The sequence below is a fragment of the Giraffa tippelskirchi genome, chromosome 13 (assembly GCF_054371585.1).
Source record: "Giraffa tippelskirchi isolate mGirTip1 chromosome 13, T2T-mGirTip1v1.2.pri, whole genome shotgun sequence".
Taxonomy (NCBI): domain Eukaryota; kingdom Metazoa; phylum Chordata; class Mammalia; order Artiodactyla; family Giraffidae; genus Giraffa; species Giraffa tippelskirchi.
The window spans coordinates 38492609-38511215 of record NC_137287.1 but is presented as its reverse complement, the minus strand read 5'-3'; the positions used below and the strand labels follow the sequence as shown (position 1 = coordinate 38511215).

Here is an 18607-nt window from a genome sequence, read left to right as displayed (position 1 = left end):
TGAAGTGGCAAGTACCTGGCTCAAGTCCATTCTCTTCTTTAGAGCTTGTTGACATTTGAAGAAGTGGCCATGTATTTTTCCCAGGAAGAATGGGAGTTACTGGATCCCACTCAGAAGGCCCTCTACAATGATGTAATGCAAGAAAACTATGAGACTGTCATCTCTCTAGGTAAAGGTTCTTTTTCCCCTTCCCTTTGCACAGCAGTGGACTAATCTGTCCTGTTTTGGAGGGTACTGAGAATGCACCCTTGTGAAAGAGTCTGTTCTAGTAGCTGACTGGTTCTCAACTAGATGGTGTGGGCGGGGAAGAGGTACACCAGATCACCAGCAAGCTTTTAACACGTGTGCATGCTCATTCCTTATCCTAAATCTTGATCCTTCTCTTTTTCCCTCAAAATTGCTCTTCTTTTATCTTTCCTTCACCCATTATTTTAGGCTAGAAAACTTGTGGTCATCCTTTGCACCAATCTAGTCCAACCCCCGTAGTATTAATGCATCACTAGTTGTCTTGGCTCCACCTTACCATGTGACCTGAGTCCAACCAAGTCTCAGCCTCCTGTGCTTTAGCATTGTGGTGTAAGCAGCGGCAATCTCTAATAAGGTCCACCTCCGTACTTGACACCCCCTGCCAGCATTCCTCCCTGCCTGCAGTCTGTTCTCCACACAGCAGCCAAAATCCTTTAAAAAACCAGTTCATATCAGGACATGGCTCAACATCATAAACCTTACTGTGATTTTTCACACATTCAAAATAAATCCAAACTCCTTATAGAGGTACCCAGGAACCCCCAAGTTCTGGGCCCTCTTCACTTTCCTTCCCTCGTCTGCCACTCCTACCCTGCTCAGTCCTCTAGCCACACTGGTCTTCTTGCTGTTTCTTGAACTCACCAAGCTCATTTCGACCTTTGGATTTTCTGTACCTGGCACACTGGACTCAGTACTGCATTGTACAACACCTCTAATTTTTGTCCAACTCTGAAGAATTCATGTCATGTAAAGAAAAAAACAAGATTTCCTTTTCTTAACTTCACTAGTGAAAACTGAAGAGAGTCAACTGGGAAACCTGTCTTAGGGGCTAGTAGATGCTTGTTTAAAATGAAATAGCTACTTCTCGGTACCATGTAACACTTGTAAAGTTGTTCCATCTCAACTGAAAGAATCAGGATCTTCTATACTTTTGAATTGAGCTTAGGATGTTCAAAGACGGGAGGGAGAGAAATTTTCTTGTTCTTCCACAGCTGTGCCTGCTCACCAGCTCCTAGCCTTTCCTGAGCAGACAGACACCAGTGAGTGGACAGTGGCACCTGAGCTCATTCTGCCTGAGTCCCAGGTGAGCTGTGCTTTCCAGCTTCTTAGGGCTGCCTCTCCCTGCTGCCCATGACCTGCCCTGCCCAGCAGGTGCTCAGAGGTGTGTTAACCCAGATGTTCCCCCTGGGGAACTGAGTACTTCCTGGGCTGTTTGCTGATCCCTTGCCTACTTTCTACCATCTCACTTTAAAATAATTGTGTGATATTAGTTCCCTTAGTGACTGGCTTACCTTGTAGTTCATGGCTTAGAAGATTGGGCTGCTTCTGCAGTGGTAAGTACTGAGCTGAAGCCCGTTCTCTTCTTTAGAGCTTGTTGACATTTGAAGAAGTGGCCATGTATTTTTCCCAGGAAGAATGGGAGTTACTGGATCCCACTCAGAAGGCCCTCTACAATGATGTAATGCAAGAAAACTGTGAGACTGTCATCTCTGTAGGTAAAGTTTCTCCCCTTCACTTTGCATAGGAGTGGACTAAACTGTCCTGTTGTTGGCATACTGAGGATGCACCCTTGTGAGAGAGTCTCTGTTCTAGTAGCTGACTGAACAAGATGGTGTGGGCAGGGAAGAGGTACACCAGATCACCAGGGAGCTTTTCCCTGGTACACATTCCTTATACTGTTGGAATTCTTGATCTCTTCTTCCGTCTAAACTTGCCCTTACATCTTTCTCGTCTCTGTAAAAGGCATCCCCATTCATCCACTTGCTCAGAGCCAGCAATGTCCAGTCATCCTTTACCTTGATGTTGCCATAACACCCCACTAAATCTAGCACTGTTGGTTCCACCTCACAGTGTAGCCCAAGTGTCACATTGCAGCCTCTTGTGCTCACAGCATCTTGGTCTCAGGTAGCAGCATCTCTATCAAGGTTCACCTCAGTGCTTTCTTCCTGGCACCCACTGCCTGCCCTCTCACAGTTTGTTTCCTACAGAGCAGCCAGAGTCTTTTAAAAACCTGAGCAGATCATGACATTTTCTGCTTCAAACCTTACGATAACTTCTCGTAACATTCAGAATAAATCCAGGTTCCTTGCCAAAACCCAGGACCCTCCAAGGTCTGGCCCTTCCTCACCAACCTGCTGTCATCTCCTGCCACTTGTGCCCTTGCTCTGGACTCTGTAGTCACACTACTCATCTTGTTGTTTCATGGTTGACATGCTCATTTCTTCCTTCTTCCTTCTGCCTGGCCCACACTTCTGCCTCATGACAAAATCCTCATTTTAGGGTCCTGCTCAGATGTTACTTTCTTAAGGAGACTTTTTATATAACTTTATATTTCAAGTAGCTTCACAGAAGCAGAATCTTAAAATGTTCTCTTACCCTCCCTTAGTTTTCTTCAAAACATTTATCACTTCCTGACATTTTATTTGCTTGTCTGTTGATGTTAGATTGTTTGACTCTGCACAAGAATATAAGCTTCGTGAGATCAGGGGACTTGGTTTATTCAGCACTATGTCCCTGGCACATAGAGGGTGCCTGGTGCACCATGGCCACTCACTACATATTTGTGGAATGACTGAATGATGAATACTTTCCATACTTGGCAGTAAGATTTTGAGAAAGTCCACTAAGTAATTCCTGTCTGTTTCCTCCACCTGGATGTGAACCAGTGAGCTATGGGAGTGGTAGAAATGTTTTCTAGTCCAGTGTCTGGTGCTTGAGAACTAAATAAAAAGTTATTTTTATGTAGTTATTTTATTTAACTTTTACTAAATAAAAGTTAGTAATGATGGCATGTATCATTTATGCCTGATACCCCACCCACTGACCTTTGCATTGACTCCCCTGAACCTGGACTTACCCAGTTTAAGTCTTCCTGAATAGTTAATAGGACTAGTGTGGGTATTTCTTGCAGCCTTTGCAGTTTGGTTCTGCCTTAGTAGAATGTGGGATATTCTTGGTAGCAGAAGATGGGGATCATGCACTGAATTCCCATGCCCTATATCTTTTTCATTGGTCCAGCTCAGGTTTATTTCTCAGTCTCCGCTTTGCATATCCATCCACAAATGAAGTATGTTATAAACCTGATATGAGAGTTGGTGTTGTAAACTATTCAAGCATCCTTTGCTGTCCCTGAAATAGTCTGAAATTAGTGAACTGTTGTTAAGTTACCAGTCTTTGACCTCAGTTTTTCTGTTTCACAGCATTATTTGTACTCCCCAAACCTAAAGTGATCTCCTGTCTAGAGCAAGGAGAAGAGCCATGGGTTCAAAGACCCCTGGAGTTCAAGGACGGTTCTGAAGAGCTGCCTACAGGTAAGTAGACCATGGGAAGAAGGGAAATGTGCCATGATAGGAATCTTTGCAAGAGTTTCACATTTTACAGTTCTGCTTATCTATTTTTTTAAAAATTACTGTTCGTCCAGTTTTTCTTTTCATTTACTGTGGCTTTCTTGCTCTGACATATAGTAAGCTGTTTCTCACATTTATTCCAGCAGGGCTGAAGCTTAAAAATGACATTGAAAATATTCAGTCTCTATGTCTTTCTGACTTAGAAATACAAGCACCAGTAGCTATAGCATCACAAAAGGCCAGATTGAAAGTTCCCCAGAAAACAATTGGCAAAGAAAATCATGGTGATGTGCATAGGGTAGGGAAATTGCATCGAGATTTTCCAGTGAAGAAAAAAAAGAAACTTTCAACCTGGAAACAAGAGCTGCTGAAACTTATGGATCTTCAGAAGAAAGAACATGCAGCAGAGAGGCCTTTTAAATGCCAGGAATGTGGGAAAAGCTTCAGAGTTAGCTCTGACCTCATTAAGCACCAGAGAGTTCACACTGAAGAGAAACCGTATAAATGTCAACAATGTGATAAGAGGTTTAGGTGGAGCTCAGATCTTAATAAGCACTTAACAACACACCAAGGAATAAAACCATATAAATGCTCATGGTGTGGGAAAGGCTTCAGTCAAAAGACAAATCTCCACACACATCAAAGAACTCACACTGGTGAGAAGCCCTTTACTTGTCATGAATGTGGGAAAAAATTCAATCAAAATTGCCACCTTATTAAACATCGGAGAACTCACACAGGTGAGCAGCCTTACACCTGTAGCACATGCAGGAGAAACTTCAGCAGACGCTCAAGCCTTCTTAGACACCAGAAACTCCACCAATAAAGGGAAGTTTGTTGAATGTCCTCAGTTTGAAGAAAGTTATCAAGTGGAGCTTGACTTTAAAGTTAAGAAAAATACAAAATTATGAAGCATGAAGAATTTTTCATCAGGAAACTTTGGTATATAAACATGTTTCATAGAAGGAATCAAGATCGACTCTTCAAAGGATCTGTTAGGAGTTGCACAACTTGCTATTTTTACTAAAAGCTTCCAGGGAATTCCTTAGCAGGAGAGGTGTTCTAAGAACATTTTGAGTAAAGCAAAAAGCTGTTTGGGGATTGTATATAGCAAAACAGCAAATTCAGCTTTGCGTAGCAGATGCAGCTATGAAATAGTCTTATTTGGCCACAGAGGTGAATATTGTTGGTTTGCATTGATTTCCCAAGGCACTCAAACTTAATATGATGGAAACATTTGTATTATAGCATGGTCTTCCAAAACAAAAAGCAATAATATGCATGTTTAGTTGCATACCATTGTCTTCCAAGTTTGCCAGTTTCAATAATCTCATGGGCAGAAATGAATTCTAATGTAAAATTTTTAAAGAACCAAATTGGATTTTCTTAACTGTCCCATCATTGGGCACTGTTCACAAATTTGGACATTGAGTTCCTTGCTTAACTTTTTAGCAAATTCAGCTCTTGAATCCTATTAGTACAATTTTTACTCTGATGAAATATTTTCTTCAGCAATATCGATTCTGTCCAGATGAACTAATCACTATTTTATGCCTCTCTGCTGGTGAACTAATCACTATTTTATGCCTCTTGAAAAGGGAGAGCACCTCTAAGAAGGAGATAAAATGGAAACAGTTTGGAATCTTTAGCTATGTAAAGAAGAACTTTCTGCAGTAAAAGAAACTAGACTCTTTATATCACAATAGGATAAAACAGCCATGAAAATGAGCACTTTTTTTCAAGGTCTAAATGGAAATTAATGGGAATTCAGGATCATCTCAGGTTTTTATCTGTTTGCATTTTAATTTGGTTTTTGTTGTTAAGAACAAGGAGAGAGTTACATTTGTCTGGGAACTAGAGTGTTTTCTACACCAGGATCTTGTGGCTCCTTGGGCATGTTATTCTGGGAATCCAGTGAGCTGGAGACCGAGTTCCCAAAAGGGGAGCTAATGCTGGGTGGTAGGCAAGGATGGACAAAGGCACCTCTACATTGATTAACTTACACTGTAACTGTTAAGCAGCCAAGGACATCCTACTACTGTTTTCTCTATCCTTTTAGGTAACAGCCTTAGGTTATGAATTTGATAGACTGCTAGAAATCTCCTTAGTTTGTGAATTTTCTTGTAACTCCCCTTTTTATCTGCTCAGCGATGCAGATATGTTCCTGGTAGAGCATCTAGATGTAATCAGGAAAGGAGTTAAATTATCTCTTCCAAATCTCTGACTTTATAAAGTAAGGAATTTAGGCTTAAAGACATCCAGAGGCTTGTTACAACCACCTAGTTAGTGGGTCTGTTGGCTGTCATTTAGCTGCATCAGTCAGGCCTGAAGGCAGGATCAGCAGGACTGATCTATATGTTGCTCCTGTCCAGCCAGCCTGGATGATATTGTTTCTAGCTAGTAAAACATGCCTGTTTCTTGATTGGTTACTGAAACATTCTTAAATCTCCATTTTCTCTGTGAAATAGAGATAATGCTTAACTCAGGGTTCTCTGGGGATTAGAGGGATTGATGAAGGAAAAGCACCTGATGATCTAACTGATAGTGGGGTCTCAGACACTGTACACATCCTTCTCTTCCCTCTGATCCACAGTGGTGTGTTGGGTGGACTGACCACACTGAAGGAGCAGATCCATACATGTTGCATTTGCAACTTGCAACAAGATGCTGTTGTAGCTTCTTCCAGGAGCTGAGCACTTTTGGTGGTTTGCTCAGTTGATTTGTTCCTTGTCTTCAGTGCTTTATGGTGTAAGTCACCTGACCTGTTGGTGTGTCTCTCTCAGCAGGATTTCATTATCTTCCTAAGATGAACTCTAGCAAGTATTATTTCCTAAGCGCAGTTAGCTCTGCAGCTCTGGTCTGTATGGATCTTACTGAACATCCTTAGTCTTAAACCCCTGGGACTCTTATCTCTTCTCCCAATATATACAGGTTTGGATTTCTTATTAGCCCTACATTCATTCATTCAAGTTAATGAGATCCTGTTATGCACCCAGGTACTCTTCTAAAGTAAGGATACAGTAGTGGACAAGGATACAAAATGCATATCCTCACAGACCTTGTATCCTAGTGAACAGTAAGAAGGGAATGGTTAGATGTTTTTGCTTCTTGCAATTAGGGTCCAGAGATAGTTTTGAGCAGTGGGTTGTGTGCAGAGGTCTTACTTCTTGGCTGAAACAGTTATTTGTTGGTGCAGGACTCTAATGCTGTCTTTTCCTGCTTCGGCCATGTAAGCACATAGAGAGAGGAGACACAATTCAGAACAGTCTGGAATGCCTAGCACCCAGCATTGGGGAGCAGTACCTGTTCTGGAGAGTTCCCTAGACCTGTAGTGGACTTTGTAGGAGGGATTAATAAACTTTTGTTGTGTTAAATCACTGGGATGTTGGTGCTGTGTGTTTCTGCAGCATAACCTGGCCTATCTTGTTGGAAACATTAGAACAGATCCAGCACTTGCTGGATGGCACATGTAACCCAGTAGATGTTGACAGTCTTCGTGAAATAGGAGAAATGTGAACCTTAGAATGAAGCCAACACCACAGCAGACAGAGCAGGGTGATAAATACTCAGGTTTTAGAGATACCATTGAGCTGTAGGATTAAGCATCACCTGACACCTAGAATTGCACTGGACTTTTCAGCTACATAAATCTATACATTTCTTATTATTTAAGCCAGTGTGATTGGCATTTCCGTTCATTGTAACTGAAATAATTCTAATATATAGAGCAATAACTGATTTAAGATAATATATGTAGGAGAGGAACAGTGTTCTTATATATATATCTATTTAATTCTTTCATTATGGAAATTATCAAAATATCTAAAGTAGAGAAAATAATATAACCCTTATATAGGCTTTAAAAATTTTGCCAGTTTTTACATTTACCCACTCCAGTGTTTTGTTTTTATTTTGTTTGGGGTGGGTGGGTTTTGGAATATTTGAATATTTGGAATATTTTGTTTTGGAACATTTGAAGCCAATCTCAGACATTATGACATTTCATGCATAAATAGTTTCTTTGTTAGAGATAAAGAATCCTTAACAGTCTCTGGCCTAATCCATCTATGAGAAAGAATTCCCATTCAACAGAGGCTATCTCCACATGGCACAAGCTTAATTGAGAACATGGGAGCTCCCTTTTCCTCCCTCAGAGGGCTACCAGAACTTGACCAACAGCTTCTCAATATGACTCTGTAAGAGGACCCTCTTGGTCTCCTCTGCACCCCATGGTATTCATTTATGAGAACCAACAGGCAGCCCTAATGCCTCATAATAACGGTGGTCCACAAGGAATACTAGATGCCTGTAGTGATCACTTGAACAACTTATTAAAAGTTGAAACTTCATGATCAACTGCTAACTTTTAACAAGCTCCAGTGTGATTTACTCATTAAGAGTTCAGTAGTAATAGTTAATTGTTGGTTTCCTAGAGGCCATCAAAGAACAAAATAATAGTAATTACTCTCTAACATTTTCATATGGGACATTTACCCTGAAGCTCAAAAAGTGCCCTCATTTAGCTACTTTTCATTGGTTTTCTTTCTTTTTTTTCTTGAAATAATGTGTAAACGAATGCTAAAAATACTATAGTAAAAATACTTTTTACTATAATTTGTAATCCACTTCCTTCTAAGCATTCCTGTTTGATTGTATTTTTTACAATTAGCATTTAACCATCACATTTCAGTAACTGCTAAGATGAAAAATGAAGTGGATATTTAATATTCCTATTCTACTTTCTTCCTTATTTTGTACCATATGTTCTCTTAATGAAGTTTCTCTCCTCTTCCGTGGTTGGTGTCCACTTGTTCCCTTGATCCTCTTTCTGGTGGTATTTTTCCATGGTTGGTGTCCACTTGTTCCCTTGGTCGTCTTTCTGGTGTTGTTCTAAGGTTATTATTCTGTGCTTCAGCAGTTAGTGTTCTAATAGTCACAAGGTGTGGTGCAAACTACTTTGACAGATCCCTTCATGGCCAGTTCAACTTACCTTACTTTATAACTGTTGACTTAATCAACAAAGTGTTTTTTGCAACCAGTCCTGGTGCCATCAGCTAGGGTTTATCACCTTTAATTCCCAAATTGATGTATTAACCGTGCTGCCAAAAACTGGTTCTGTCTTTATCTCTGCCTGTGGACGTTTGCTCCCTAAAACTGTTGGAGAGATATGCACTGTGAATGTTCATTTATTCATTCAACATTGGATATTGGTATAGAGCACTTATGTGCCAGGAGCATTGTTTTAGGTGCTGAGATTTTATGTTTATGAACATTTTTGGTTTTGCATTTTTGCTTCTAAAAAATACTAGATTGGGAATAAAGTGAGCATTCTTTAGGTTCCTTCTCCGTGGTTTAAACAATTTGTATAATATTTGTTGTATTCATTTGTTTGGCACTTTGGCTTTCCATGGTCAGTTTCCTACTCTCTCTTATCTTCAAGACCAACCACAGCTTCCCAAAAACAGAATAGGAAAAACACAACTCTACTGTCTTACATACCTTAATGTTTTGTGTTTTTTTAATGTGGTTGGGTTGATTTAAGCTCTTTACATTTTGAAAGTGGATTTGCACAAGTTGGAGAGCATCTCCAATAATTTTTAAGAAAATATTATAAGTACAGACATAATTAGAGCATTAGAGCAGAGATAAGAAATCTAGATACATTCTCAGTAAGTCATGAAGACAGAAAGCCAACTCCTATGAAAAGTTGGGCACTTTAGTATATTAGCAATTATATCCTACTTGCCAAAAGAGTATTTTTAAAGCTTGTGTCAAGTTTTTATAACTACAAACCCCCAAATGATGAGAAACATCATCTCAGGAAGCATTACTTGACACTAAAGAAACTCAGTAGTAGAGAGATTATCATTGAAGAATTTGAGTAGACATTTCTCACAATAAGATATACAACTGGCCAGTCAGCATATAAACAGGCATTCAACATCATTAGCCTTCAGGGAAATTCAAATCAAAATCACACTGAGTGAGTTCCCTGGCAGTTCAGGGTTTAAGGCTCTGTGCTGTCACTACCAAGGCCCCAGGTTTGATCCCTAATTGGGAAAATAAAATCTCACAATTCACCAAAGAAACAAAAAAACATTGAGATACCACTTAATCTCCCCTAATGTGGCTATAATCAAGATTAATACATGTTATCAAGGATGTGAAGAAATTAGAACCCTCATACACCGCTTGTGGAAATTTAAATTGTATAGCCCTTGTAGAAAACATTTGATCAGTAACTTCAAAAGTTAAACATAGAATTTCCATTTGTCCCAGCAATTTGACTGCTAAGCATTGCATATACCCAAGAGAAATGAAATCTTATGTCCACAAAAAAACTTATATATGAATGTACATAGCAGCATTATTCACAGTAGCCCTGAAGTAGAAAGGATCCCAAAATCTGCCAACTGATAAATTGATTAAAAAATGTTATAATTGTATAATGGGATATTAATAGCAATATAAAAATAAAGGAAATTATGATACATGCTACAACATGGATGAAAGTTGAAAACATGCTAAGTGAAAGTAGTTAGACATAAAAGGTCACATGTATTACATATCAAGGATAGACAAATCTTTAGAGAGCAAAAGTGAATTAGTATTTTCCAGGAACTGGAAGCTGCAGGGGGTTGAGTTTGCTAAAAATACAGGGCTTTTTTAGGGGATGATGAAAATGTTCTGAAATTAAATGCTGCTGCTGCTGCTAAGTCGCTTCAGTCGTGTCCGACTCTGTGCGACCCCATAGACGGCAGCCCACCAGGCTCCGTCGTCCCCGGGATTCTCCAGGCAAGAATACTGGAGTGGGTTGCCATTTCCTTCTCCAGTGCATGAAAGGGAAAAGTGAAAGTGAAGTTGCTCAGTCGTGTCTGACTCTTAGCGACCCCATGGACTGTAGCCTACCAGGCTCCTCCATCCATGGGATTTTCCAGGCAAGAGTACTGGAGTGGGGTGCCATTGCCTTCTCCGCTGAAATTAAATAGTGATGATGAAGTGTAAATATACTAATAAACTGCTGAATTAAATACTTTAAATTGTGAATTTTATTATGTATATCACAATTTAAAAAGTGACAAGGGATGTAAGCATGTTACCATAATGCTGTTTTGATCTGCATTTCCCTAATGACAAGTATACTTCCAATATTAATACTAGCAGGTGGGACAGGGAAGAAGATTGTAGACAACAAAAAAAGGAAGATAAAGTATAGGCTTTGAAAAGAAGTAAACTAATTGATGAAGATTTGCGGAGGCAGGGATTAGGTGTCAGAGTGGAGAACCAGTAATACAGGAAAGAAAGAATATTGTATAAAGATTGGAAAAGCACTAGAAAAACTAATAATATTAGGGTTCCAGCTCTGGGTAAGTTGAAATAAGCATGCTTCACCTTTTTTCTCATATAGACAACAACCCTAAAACCTGGGTAGAATGCATGGAGCAGCTATTTTGAGAACTTTACAGTATTAATCACAGGTGAATTGGAGAACAACAGTAGAATTCAAAGCATCACAGAACTGATAGTGAGTTTATAATTTATGTTCTCTGATATTCCTTTACCTCAGATTAGCACAACTAGAAACCTGTAAATGAACACTGTAGTAAGATGGAGACAAAAATACAACATTTATTTATGACAGAAACTCAGGGAACTAGGAAAAGAATGGAATTTCTTCAACCTATAAAAGAGCATCTATTTTTGTAATTAATTTTCCCACAGCTTGTGTGATCCCAGTTTCCCGACCAGGGATTGGACCCAGGCTATGGCACTGAAAGCACCAAATCCTAATCACTAGGTCACCAGGGAACTCCCAAAGAGCATCTACTTTTTAAAACCTATTGTAAGCACCCCCACCCCCACCCCCACTCCGCAAATGGCGAGCGAGACTGCGGAGACGCGCTGAGGAGCCGAGGCGAGCGTGCAAAGCCACTGCGCCCCTCATAGTCCGGAGCCCGGCCGGGCTCTGCTGCAGGGACTATGTGCTTTTCCATTCCTGAAACCGAGTCACGCAGCGCGGAGAGCGGGGGCTCAGCCTACGTGGTTTATAACATTCACGTGGACGGAGTCCTGCACTGTTGGGTGCGCTACAGTCAGCTCCTAGGGCTGCACAAGCAGCTTCGGAAGGAAAATGGGGCCAATGTGCTTCCTGCATTTCCCCCAAAGAAGCTTTTGTCTCTGACACCTGCTGAGGTGAAACAGAAGAGAGAGCAGTTAGAGAAGTACATGCAAGTTGTTCGGCAAGACCCATTGCTTGGGAGCAGTGAGACCTTCAATAGTTTCCTGCGTCGGGCACAGCAGGAGACACAGCAGGTCCCCATAGAAGAGGTCTCTGGAAGTGCTTCTCGGCAACGGGCAGAAAGTTCTGGTCAACGTGCTAACTTCAGATCAGGCTGAGTATGTCCTTGAGCCTGCGGCTGCAAAGCTGGATATTCCAGATGACTTTATCGGCTACTTCAGTCTCTTTCTAGTTCGAGAAAAATAGGATGGAGCCTTTTCGTTTGTACTACAAGAGTTTTGAGTTGCCTTACGTGTGTGTTACCAGTCTTCAGAGTCAAGAGTATAAGATTGTGCTAAGGAAGAGTTATTTGGACTCTGCCAATGACGACGATGTCATGGAGAACCGGGTTGGCCTGAACCTGCTTTATGCTCAGACGGTAGCAGACATTGAGCGTGGGTGAACCCTGGTTGCCAAGGAGCAGTAGCAGCTCAAATCACTGCAGGAGGTCTCCCAGAAGGAGTTACTGCGGCTGGCTCAGACACTGTGGCACTATGGCTACTTGCACTTCGATGCCTGTAAGGCTGACTTCCCAGAGAAGGACTGTCCGTCCGGTGGTGGTGAGCACAGGCAACAGTGAGCTCAGCCTCCAGCTCCACCTGCCTGGCCAGCAACTCGGTGAAGTCTCCTTCCGGGTCACCCGCATGCGATGCTGGTGGGTCACCTGCTCTGTGGCACTCTTCCCAGCCGAGGCACAAGGAGCCCCGGCCGGGGTGAGGTGCGCCTGGAATTGGCTTTTGAATACCTCATGAGCAAGGACCAGCTACAGTGGGTCACCATCACCAGCCCCCAGGCTATCATGATGAGTATCTGCTTGCAGTCCATGGTAGATGAACTGATGGTGAAGCAATCCCGCGGCAGTATCAGGAAGATGCTGCACCGGCAGGTGGGGGGCACCCTGAGATGCTCAGACAGCCAGCAAGCCGTGAAGTCGCCACCGCTGCTTGAGTCACCGGATGCCAGCCGGGAGTCCATGGTCAAACTCTCAAGCAAGCTGAGTGCTATGAACCTCCGGGTGATTGGCACTCCCGGTACAGATGCCAGTGCCAGTGCCATCCATGGCAGTTTCACCTTCGAGGGCATTGGAGACGAGTACCTGTGATCTCCAGTGCTCGGATGTCTGCCCTTTGCCTTGGGGGAATGTTCAGAAACTAGCCCCGTGCCTGTATCCCGCCCTGCGTCCCAAACTGGGGGCATTTTCCTTTCTCTTGTCCCCGTTTCTCCTCTCGGCCAGTGGCCTCCTAACCCACCTCTTTTTCCCCCACCCTCCCCCATACTGGGGCTGGCTACACAAAGGATCGCCCAGAGCTGGCCCTCAATGCCAAATTAGCATTTAGTATTTTGCACAAAGTCCACAGGACCATGGCTACCTGCCTGGGGAGGAACCACAGTTCCTTCCAGGCTGTTTCTGGCTTCTAGGGGCCATGAGCCAAGGGGATGGGCAGAGGTCTGTGTATGGTCTGACCCAGCTCCCCATCATTAAATTCAGCCTGATTGCTGCCTAAAACAAACAAAACCTATTGTACATATCACACTTAATTGTCAGAGACTGAATGCTTTCCCTCTGAGATAAGGAACAAAACAAGAATACCCACTCCTGTCACCCCTGTTTAGCATTGTACTGGAAGGCTTGGCCAGTCCAATCAAGAAAGAAAAGGAAATATAAAACATCCAGATTGGAAAGGAAAAACAAAACGCTCTTATTCACAAGTGACATGACTGTCAATGTAGAAAATCCTAAGACCCTACCAGAGTTTCTGGAGTAAGTACATTTAGTAAGATCACATGATGCAAAGTCAACAAATTCTCTTTCTACACACTGGAATTAATATAGTTTACAATAGCTTCAAAAAATTAAATAGTTATAAATCTAATGAAACATGAAGTCAAACAAGTCCTAAATAAATGGGAGGACTTAACCGTGTTCATCTATTTTGATCTTTACAGTGTTCCTTCCAGCTACTGTATTCATTTTATAGATGATGAAACAAAGTGCGAGAGAGATCCACTGGCTACCACAGCTAATTATTTGCAGACTACAACCAGGTTCTCAAGTCTCTAGGTTCCTAACGTTCTAGGATATCTTCCTGCGTTTATTTGTTTAACTAGCTGAGCAGGGTCTTAGTTGCTACACGTGAACTCTTAAGTTTCAGCACGTGAGATCTTTTAGTTGCGGCATGTGGGATCTAGCTCCCCTGCCAAAGGTCGAAACCCAGACTCCCTGCATTGGGAGCGCAGAATCTTTAGCCACTGGACCACCAGAGAATTCCCTGCCTCCCTATTTAGACAGCAGGGTAATTGGATGGCTATATTGACAGGAAAGAGAGGTGGGTGGGGGGAGAGAGGGACAGAATTGTGTTTGATTGTGGGAAGAAATGAAGGAAGAGCAGTGATTCTCGGTAGCACTACTGTGGCTGTTTCGTCTGTAAACGGAGGGAGAACAGGTGGGATTGCCACAAGGACCCTGCAAAATAAGAGAAGCGGAAGCGCCCAGGCAAACTGAAAGGCAGTAACCAATAGGAGGGATTAACAAGTAAGCGGGTTAAATAGGTTATGACGCAACGAGGATCCCGTTTTCTCATTGGGTAAGACTGCTGTCGATTAGCGAAAGGGCGGGACCAGATGGGGAGGGCTATCCGTGTTCCGCGGCGCTGTTTTCCGGCTTAGTGTTTGCGCATGCGCCAGACCTTGTAAGTCCCGGCTTGCACAGCAGCAGCTTCCCGCCGCGCGCTGGGAAAGACGGCCTGGTGGTTGACTGGAGGGTTGAGGCTGGTTTTCCCGGTGGGCGGACCCAAGCTCCGCGGCTCCGTCCTCGCCTCTGAGGCTCTAGTCGTGTCTCGGATCCTTGAACGGGAAGACACTCAGTGGCCGTGAGCTGCATCCTCCTCTGTTTGGAGAGGCCTGGGAACGCGGAAGCCTGGTGTGTGGGCCCCCTGTCCCTCCCTTTCCCCGTGAAGTCACCTTTGAAAGGCGCTGAGCCTCTTGTCCTTGTGATTTACGCAAATAAAGCACTGGTTCATCAAGGCCTTATGGCGCTCATGTGCTGGGCAGTGGGGACACGAAGACAGCTCAGAACTCCTTGTCCTCAGAGAGCGCCCAGACTATGGAGTAGCTATCCCCGCAGAAACAAATTCTGGTGTTTAGGTGGGTGATGTGGCTGATTAAGGGCTGTGTGCCTGTGGCGCAGAAAGCCAAACTGACCGCAGGTGTTTGCAGTGTAATGGAGGCGGGGTGCGCAAGAAAACAACACCTGTCCGGCCCCCACTATTAATAAGTGCTGAAGTTAAGAAATACCACCTTCGAGCCATAGGAGTGGAAACGAAGGGAAGACAGACCTCAGGGACGTCTCAGCCGAGACCAATTTTCATCTTCTTTTGTACTTTTTATAATGCTTAAGTATTCGACACCGGGTCGGTAAACCAGGTCTGAAGACCCTAGTCTTTGTCTTTTTTCACCCATTTATTCATTTGCCAAATGTTTATTTTAGGACTAGAAACTTCTTGAGGTGCTGCGATTCACCAGTGAAACAAATTACCCACTCTCCAAGAACCTTACATTCTGTGGGGATGCCAGATGTTAAATCTATTAATATATGTCAAATAGTGAGATATGCTTAAAATTCCTATAAGATGGTGCTTCTCTCACACCAACCCAGACCATTTATTCTGCACCTTCTAAGTGCCAAGCACTGGGCCAGATGCTATAGAAATAGCATTTCTAATTTTCTTCTCTGTGCTGCATGGTATTGTTATGCTCAGATGAGAAATAGAGGCATAGAAAAGTTCAGTATTTTCCCCAACATCATTAGTATCGGTTGAGCTAGGACTGGAAACCGTATCTAGTTGACAGTCAAGGCCTGTTTGATTTCCATTAGGTAACTCATAAGTCAGCCTGATTATACCCACGTTGTGGGGATTGAATTTGGCAACTTGGAGAGCTCCCACCAACTCTTCAGAGTCTCCCATTATCAGCAACTGTTGGGCCTCACAAGCTTTCAGCCAGCTCTGGGAGCCTTGGTCATGATGGTTGTACCCCAAGCTGCATTCAGGTATAGGATCCTGGAGCTGCAAGTAATTCCTGATGGTTCTGCACAGGGAGATCCAAACCTGGGTGAGAAGTGAAGCATTGAGAAGGCAGTGAGCTTGGTGCAGCATCTGGAGTGAGAACCCAGCAGAGGAAGGCATGGTGAGAAAGGGAGTGTGGAAAGAGAATGGAAATCAGATTGGAGATGGCCTCGGTGAGGGGACAGGCAGTTGAAAAAAGGTGGAGAGGCTTGATTTAGCTTCTGCTTAAGCACTTATTTTCCTCATCGGTGTCCATGCCAGTTTTTTGTTTTTGTTTCGCCACCCTGTGCAGCATGTGGGATCCTGGTTCCCCAACCAGGGAGCAAACCTGTGCCCCCTGCAGTAGAAGCGCAGAGTCCTAACCACTGGGTTGCCTGGGAATTCTTGATGCCCGATTTTAGAACAGATTTCCTTTTCCCCTTTGAAGGAAGGAGGGAGAGTTCTCAATAGATCTTGGCTGCAGAAAACAAGGAAGGGAGGTATCTGTCCCTGTAGAACTCAAGCTTTCTCCCCACACATTATAATGATCCAAGCCATCTCTGTGAGAACCTTCTGGTTCTTGACGTGTCTTCTAAGACAAAGGGATTGCAGTGCTCAGTCAGCTGTGGGAACTTTGGTTGCATCTCAATGTCTAGCTTGCACCTCTCACAAAGCAGATTAATAAGACAAAACTGCCTTTGTGAAAATTACTATCTTATTTAAAATGGAATCAAGAGCTCAAAGGAGCAGATATCATGCCCAACCTCTAGACATCAATTGCATCAGCAACAGGAAGAAGGTTTACTTTTCTACCCACCAGAATTTCTCCTAGCTCACTAAAAGACCTGCCAATGGGAGATGGCCAAAATTCAGCCAATGAAAACCCACTACACTCTTAACTCCCATTTTCCTCCTTTGGATTCTTGAGTCACGTTCGCCAGACTTGCTAACGGTTGCGAGTTTACATATTCCAACCCTAAACTGTCCCCAAATTAATTTTTCTGACAAAATAACAGGCTATTTTATTGTTTTAGGTCAACATCAGGTACAGGAGGAGGCTGTGAGAAGCGGCGGGAGCCCAGCTCGGGTACCGGCAGGGACGGGGGCCGCACCCGGCGGGACGATGGGTTACCGCCCGCCACCCGCAGCTACAGAGGAAGAAATGTCCGCGAGAGGGCGGCGCGCACGCAGGGAGCCCAAGCTCCTCGGTCCTGAGATTTCGCTGCGTCAAATCTTTCCCGTCGACAGATTGCTCCCTGAGTTGCGGCCGTGATAAAGCAATGGGCGGTGCGGAGCCCTCTCCGGAAGTACGTAACTTCCCCTTCCGGTTGGGCGGGTTTTCCGGCCCCGGGGAACTTAAGTGGAACTCGGCCTTTCTCTCTTTCCCTGCCGCTAGCCTCTGAGTGGCGCGCTAGGCGGTGAGGCGGCGGCTGTCCTCCTCAGAGCCGCTGTTAGACCGGAGGTGACTTGCGGTTGAATCCTGGGAAGAGGGAGCGGCTTCTAGGAAGCCAGGCTGTCTGAGGTAATTTAGAGGCGGCTTCCAGTTCGGCACCAGCTCCGAAGCCGCCGAAGCTGTCCAGCCATCTCTGGGCAGCCGGGGGCGTTTGCGAGCCGGGCAGCCGGACTGACCCGGGCTAGACCCGCCGTCAGGCTCCTGAGGCTGCTTTCTGCACTCTTTGCGCCGGTGGCGCCCAGTGCCGCGCAGCTGGAGGCCTCTCGGATACTGCCCGTAGGCCCAGTGCTCCGGCGAGCCCCGAGTAGTATCCACTTTGCTGCCTCCACCGGTGTTTCCTTTACTGGCTGATGTGACCGCGGGAGAAATGAGAGGCCCAGGCTTAGAGGTCAGCTTCCGTGTTGCGAAAGCCCGTTTAGTGTCCCGTGCGTCCCCTGAGCCGCCAGCCATTGGGAGCCGGCCGTTTGTGAATACCGCGGCTTCCTGGGCAGAATTTCTGTGCCCTTTCTGCTGGTCATCTCAGGCAAAGTAAGACAGACAGCTCTTTCCCCCCACCCCCACCAGCATCGCTCAGAGGTCTAAAGGACCCTTGGAGAATCGGAAAGGAATCAGTAGCAGTTGAATGTAATTACCACTCACGTGGGCTCCTTTTTTTTTTTAATCCTTTGACTGCTGGGTCTTTGCAGCGTGCGGGCTCTTTGTAGCCGGTGGGCTTTCCCTAGTTACCTGCTAGACTCACTTGCCCTGGGGCGTGTCGTCTCTTAGTTACCTGACCAGGGATCAAATCCACGTCCCCTGCAGTGGAAGGCAGATTCTTAACCTCTGGACCACAGGGAAGTCTCACCACTTGACATTTGAATAAACAGTTTGTGAACAAGGGTCAGCTGTAGTTTTTTCCTAGATCAAGAGAAATTTAAAATACAGATATAAATCTTCTACATAGTGTTTTTTATATGTCTTGCAAAGAAATGCCAAAATAAATGTTGAACAATTAATTAATTGAGGGATGCTTTTTCAGAAGAATAAGGCTCCATTTTCCTAATTACTTTCTTTCCACTCTGGTCTCATTGTTGCAGCTCTCCTACCAGTTTTGATACAATGGAAAGGAGCTCCTCAAAAGGTCCAGTAAGTGAAGGCTTTCATCTTCCCAGAAGGATAAAGGTTATAGAAGTTGTATCCTCTTACTAAAGACAGACTAGGACAATATGTTAAAATTTCAGACAAACTCAGAATATTCCCC

At 43.9% G+C, this 18607-nt stretch overlaps 1 protein-coding gene and 1 pseudogene across 25 annotated transcripts in view; both read left to right on the top strand.

Moving 5' to 3' along the window:
• ZNF75A (zinc finger protein 75A) overlaps positions 1–18607 on the top strand; it is a 29162-nt gene that overhangs the window by 10114 nt on the left and 441 nt on the right. For 8 of the 25 annotated variants that reach the window (XM_081555049.1, XM_081555044.1, XM_081555048.1 and 5 more), the window contains 5 exons: positions 43–169; positions 1239–1330; positions 1616–1742; positions 3447–3557; positions 3740–6970. In XM_081555049.1, the coding sequence (XP_081411175.1) occupies positions 43–169; positions 1239–1330; positions 1616–1742; positions 3447–3557; positions 3740–4419 (1137 nt within the window). In that variant the 3' untranslated portion in view covers positions 4420–6970. Of the gene's footprint in view, positions 1–42; positions 170–1238; positions 1331–1615; positions 1743–3446; positions 3558–3736; positions 6971–16948; positions 17222–18607 lie in introns of those variants that run through there. The other 17 variants (XM_081555039.1, XM_081555038.1, XM_081555040.1 and 14 more) reach the window with 4 other exon arrangements.
• Positions 11574–12991, top strand: LOC145531753 (sorting nexin-17 pseudogene; annotated as a pseudogene).